Here is a 6,141-nt window from a genome sequence, read left to right as displayed (position 1 = left end):
GGCTTGAGCCACCGCGCCCGGCCATACCATCTTTTTATTTCTCTAGCTTTATGGGTTAGCTGCATGTCTTGTAAACAACATGTATTTGTATTTTGATTTTTTTAAAACCCATTCTGACCATCCTTGATATTTACCCTCAGTGTTTAGTTTGTTGCTATATTTGGATTTATTCCTACCATCTTACTGTATGCTTTCTTTTCTCACCTGTTCTGTTTCCTTGGTTGCTGCTTACTTTTTTTTTTAAAAAAAGAGAATTCTTCCTTTGTAAAAAATTGTTTATTTTAAAAAAATTCTTGCTTGCTTTTTTTAAGGACTTGACTGAGGAATTTTTCTTATTCTCTTTTTCTCCCTCTACTAGTTTGGAAATTATATGTTCTGTTGGTACTCTTGGAGTGGTTACCCTACAAATTACAGATGTGTAATTAGCTTATCAAAGTGTAAAGTTCATCAAAACCTTTGTCCTCTTCCCATTTAATTTCCAACTCCATTTTTAGCTATTTTTAACTATGTTTTTATCTGTTTTTGTTATGTTTTGTTTTGTTTTTTTAGGCAGAGTCTTGTTCTGTCACCCAGGCTGGAGTGCAATGTTGTGATCTCAGCTCACTGCAACCTCTGCCTCCCAGGCTCAAGCAGTTCTCCTGCCTCAGCCTCCCAGGTAGCTGGGATTACAGGCATGTGCCACCACGCCCGGCTTATTTTTTGTATTTTTAGTAGAGATGGGGTTTTGCCATATTGGCCAGACTGGTCTCAAACTCCTGACCTCAGGTGATCCGCCCACCTGGGCCTCCCAAAGTGCTGGGATTACAGGCATTAGCCACCATGTCCAGCCTGGAATTTTAAATTGATCTTATTTTATTTTGTTTTTTTATTCCCACTAGATGTCATTATTACTATTTTATATAGTCAGTAATCATCATATTAGGGGTTTACAAAATGATATTCTAATTATGTCATTCTTCATTTATACCTGGAATATCTACATAAAAACAAGTTTTCCAGCCAGGCACAGTGGCTCACGCCTGTAATCCCAACACTTTGGGAGGCTGAGATGGGTGGATTACCTGAGGTCAGGAGTTCAAGACCAGCCTAGCCAACATGGTGAAACCCCATCTCTAAAATATAAAAACATTACCTGGGCGTGGTAACGGGCACCTGTTACCCCAGCTACTTGGGAGGCTGAGGCACAAGAATCACTTGAACATGGGAGGCAGAGTTTGCAGTGAACTGAGATTGCGCCACTACACTCCAGCCTGTGCTTTGTTTAGGCTTACTTTCTATTCTTTTTTCTAATCTTGGTGATATATTTAGCTTATTAATTTTCACCTTTTCTCTAATGTATACATTTTAGACTATGAATTAACTTCTAAATACTGCTTTATCTGAATCCCACAGATTTTTGTATGTATTTTTTCCTTATCTTTTATTCTTAAGAGTTTGATTTCTTGCTGGCTGCAAAGAGAGAGAGAGAGAAAAAAAAAGTTTTCCTTATAAATTATGTGCTTACCTTGATATTTAATTGTTATAGAAAAGCCAGGTTAAATACCTGATTATTTTTATTTATTTAGTAGATTTTACTATAATGAGTTGGTTTCCAAGTATCCTCCTTTTTCTTTTTTCTTTTTTTAGTATCATTATGAATTTGTAGATTTTAACACATTTGATTTTTTTTGTTTGTTTTAATCACTTGCAGTTATTTTTCTTATTTATGTTCAAAATGACTTCCCATTAGCCATTGAAAGGCTCTTCTAGTTGCTTCCTGAGTCCTTTTTGACATGACCTTAGCAGTCTTTGACAGCCATCTAACTTTCTGGTTTGATAGGATGTTTCAGTTTTATCTTCAATATTTTTTCCGCCAAGATCTGGAATCAGCTCTTTGTCTCAGGAGCCATTGTTCCTTTTGATGGGAAATGGTGTTTAGAGGCCACAGTCTGGGCCCTGGGAGTGCTTATTAACTGATTGGACATTGTTTCAAGGCTTTTTCAGTTAACAAAACTAGGGAATATTATTCGCCTATTTACTTAAGATTAAATGTGACATGGGTTTATATTGAAATGTCCAATTCAGATTCAGAGTTTTTGTTTAAGTTCATCAGTCTTTCATGTATATCATCTTTTCCTTACCTTGAACACCTTGGTTCTCAACAGCACCACCCTAATTACTCATTTACTTTATTCCAGAACACACAATGAGTCCACATTTCTTCTTTTAAGGACACCAGGTAGATTGGATTAGGACCCATCCTAAAGACCTGATTTTCACTTAATCACCTCCTTAAGAGCCCTATCTCCAAATATAGTCACATTCTGAGGTTCTGGGGGAAGGGGTTGGGCCTTAAGATGAATTATGGGGAGAACACAGTTTAGCCTGTAACTCTGGATTAGAGGGCAATGCCTATGTAATTTGACTGGATATTTCCAAGTTTCCTTCCTTAGGGATTGTAAACATTTTTCATCATCATTATCAGTGTACAAAGTGTCTTTTGCCTACCAGCCTCAACAACGAAGTGATTTGTCAAATTTTTGAATTTTTGCCAGTCTGATAAGAAGTGGTATCTCTGAGTTTTTAATTTGTGGTTTTTTTTTATTGTACGTGAGGTTGATCATCATAATCTTAAGGACCCATTTGTATTTCTTCATCTAAACTGTTTATGTCTCCTACCTGTTTTACTGTAGGATTGTTCTTATTTATTTAAAGTTCTTTATAAGTTGACGATACTTAACCCTTTATCTCTGTAATTTCACATGGTTTTTCCCAGTTTGTCATTTTTGTCTTTTTAATTTGTTTTTAGTTTTTTAACCATGCAAAATTTTTATATGATCAAATTTATCCGTCTCTTCCATTATTGCTTCTGGATTGTGATTCATCATTAAGGAAGTTCCTTCCATTTCCTGGTTATAGAGGTTCAGTTCTTTTAAGGTGAATTTATTTTTAAATAACTCATTCAACATTTATTGCTTTCAGCAGTAACAGATTGATCTTAAAAAGCCTAGCCCTGTAATTCATAATTTTTTAAATTTAAGAACACTTTAAATTTCAGTGTATTATTTTTAAATTTTCTTCCTTATAGAATAAAAACCTTTCCTGCAAATTTAACACTGATAGTTTTCTGGGTTCTAAGAATTTGCATGTACTATGTAATTTAGGTTTAAAGAAATCATAAATATCACTGCCTGTGTATGTTATTACTATAACTGTTGCAGCTGTGGTAAATGAAGAGCCGTGAATAGTACCCTCCTTAAACCTGAGTCCATCATTTGACATTTGTTTTATCCGTTGGGTAGACTTGTTTTAGCTTTTCACTCTTTTTTTTTTTAGATCTTTCATTCGTACGTGCCTTTGAGTTTACCTATGTTAATGTTTATGGCACTCACGTTTTGGTAAGTGCTGCTCATGAAGCCAGAGTGGAGAAGTTTATTTACGTCAGCACAGATGAAGTATATGGTGGCAGTCTTGATAAGGTGAGCTTAGAAAATGTATATTTTATCTACTTAACCATGTACCATGATACAGTTTTATTAAACCTACACTGGGCTTTTTTCATCCTCAAATTATATACACTTGTAGCACTCTTCAAAGTGTTTTAGGATTCTGTAGAGGGACAGAACTGATAGACAGATATATAAAGGGATATTTATTAAGTATTAACTCACACGATCACAAGGTCCCACAACAGGCCATCTGCAAGCTGAGGAGCAAGGAGAGCCAGTCTGAGTCCCACAATTGAAGAACTTGGAGTCAAATGTTCGAGGGCAGGAAGCATCCAGCATGGGAGAAAGATGTAGGCTGGGAGGCTAGGCCAGTGTAGTCTATTCATGTTTTTCTATCTGCTTTATATTCTAGCCACACTGGCAGCTGCTTAGATGGTGCCCACTCAGATTGACGGTGGCTCTGCCTTTCCCAGCCCACTAACTCAAATGTTAATCTCCCTTGACAACACCCTCACAGACACACCTAGGATCAATACTTTGTATCCTTCAATCCAATCAAGTTGACGGTGTTAACCATCACAGAATGTTATTGCATTGTCTCCTCTGTTCAGATCAAGTGATACCGCCCCAAATGGGGAACAACAGCCTAGTCTTGGTAGAAACTTATTTATTTATTTTTTCATGCCCCAGAAATCTCTTTAGGTAGATTTATTTGTAATTTTGCAAGAGAATTGCAGATCTCACCTTTTTGTCCCACTCTTACACATATGATGAATGTCATTCCATGGACCAAAGCATAAGTTACACTGCAGCATACTACCTGTTCATCTTTCCCTTTCAGTCATATTGGAATGTCAAGGAGACTGTAAAATTCTTGTAAAAACCAAAATCTTTTTTTTTTTTCTTTTTGAGATGGGAGTTGTGCTCTTGTTGCCCAGGCTGGAGTGCAATGGTGCAATCTTGGCTCACCGCAACCTCCACCTCCCGGGTTCAAGTGATTCTCCTGCCTCAGCCTCCCAAGTAGCTGGGATTACAGGCATGCACCACCATGCTCGGCTAATTTTGTATTTTTAGTAGAAATGGGGTTTCTCCATGTTGGTCAGGCTGGTCTCGAACTCCCAACCTCAGATGATCCACCCTACTCAGGTGATCCACCCACCCCAGCCTCCCAAAGTGCTGGGATTACAGGCGTGAGCCACCACGCCCGGCCTTTTCCCATTTTTAATGGTGTCTTCTTACTAGTGAAAGTTCTTAATTTTAATGTGGGTTAAATTATCTGTACCTTTGTCTTTAGGGTTAGTGCTCTTTCTGTCTTGATTAAGAACTTGTTTCCCACTTCCAAGGTCATGGACATGTTGTCTTATAATTCTTTTCTTAAAAGTTACTGTTTTTCCTTTTACATTTAGATTTCTTCCCCATATCCATATCAATTTGACTCAAAATCATTTATTGAAAAGACTTGACTCTTCCTCATTGTCTCTTTTGTCATGGGTCAAATGTTTTTATATGTATGCTTCTATTTCTCGGCTCTGTTCAATTCCGTTGGTCTTTGTCTATGCTTATACTATTATCACACCATCTTAATTACTGTAGCTTTATAATAATTCTTTATACCAGCAAAGCAAACCTCCCACCCTGTTGTTCCAAAAAACAACATTTGACATTTGACATTGCTGTTCCAAAAAAACAATCTTTGACATTGTTGATCTTTTCTTATGCATGGTTTGTTTTCTGTATAATGAATTTCTGGTCTCACCTTTATTATTTCGTTATTTGTGGTTTGTTTAGGCTTTCTATTCTTTTTTCTAATCTTGGTGATATATTTAGCTTATTAATTTTCACCTTTTCTCTAATGTATACATTTTAGACTATGAATTTACTTCTAAATACTGCTTTATCTGAATCCCACAGATTTTCATGTGTATTGTTTCCTTATCTTTTATTCTTAAGAGTTTGATTTCTTGCTGGCTGTGGTGGCTAACACCTGTAATCCTAGCACTTTGAGAGGCCAAGGCAGGTGAATCACTTGAGCCCAGGAGTTCCAGACCAGCTTGGGCAACATGGTGAGACCCTGTCTCTATAAAATAATAAAAAATAAAACCCGGCATGATGGTGTGTGCCTGTAGTCCCAGCTACTTGGGAGGCTGAGGTGAGATCACTTGAACCCAAGAGGTGAGGTTGCAGTGAGCTGAGATTGCACCCTTGCATTCCAACCTGGGCAGTAGAATGAGACCTTGTCTCAAAAAAGAAAAAAAGAATTTGATTTCTTCTTTAATCCATGGGTTACTTAGACATGTATGTCTTAATTTCCAAACATGTATGGGTTTTCTTTTTCTTATTGAATTCTAGCTTAATTGTATATGATTAGATAACATGCTCTATGATTGCAGTCCTTTATGCTACAACTTGCTTTTTGGCTCAGTATATAGTCACTTTCTGTAACTTGTGTATGTATTGAAAAGAATGTTAATTTGCAAACATTGGGTTCATTGTTCTTTACACATCCATTAGGTTAAGTTGGTTAATGATATTCTTTAAATCTCTTGTGTATTTCTGGTGAATTGAACCTTTTATCCTTATAAAGTGATGTCTTTCCTCTGGTGATGTGTACTGCTTTAAAATCTATTTTGTTTGACATTAATATAGCTGTGTTACTTCCTTTTTGGTTAGTATTTTCATGATACTTTTTCCATCTTTTTTTTTTTTTTTTTTT

General features: G+C 36.5%; 1 protein-coding gene across 2 annotated transcripts in view; it reads left to right on the top strand.

Annotated features, from left to right (window-relative positions):
• The window catches only part of TGDS (TDP-glucose 4,6-dehydratase), a 26,061-nt gene that overhangs the window by 7,382 nt on the left and 12,538 nt on the right, over positions 1-6,141 (top strand). For both annotated transcript variants that reach the window (XM_011933789.1, XM_011933790.1), the window contains exon 5: positions 3,316-3,458. In XM_011933789.1, coding sequence (XP_011789179.1) covers positions 3,316-3,458 — 143 coding nt within the window. The remainder of the gene's footprint in view (positions 1-3,315; positions 3,459-6,141) is intronic.

This window comes from Colobus angolensis, unplaced genomic scaffold (genome assembly GCF_000951035.1).
Source record: "Colobus angolensis palliatus isolate OR3802 unplaced genomic scaffold, Cang.pa_1.0 Scaffold13, whole genome shotgun sequence".
NCBI lineage: Eukaryota > Metazoa > Chordata > Mammalia > Primates > Cercopithecidae > Colobus > Colobus angolensis.
This window is presented reverse-complemented; position numbering and strand designations above follow the sequence as displayed.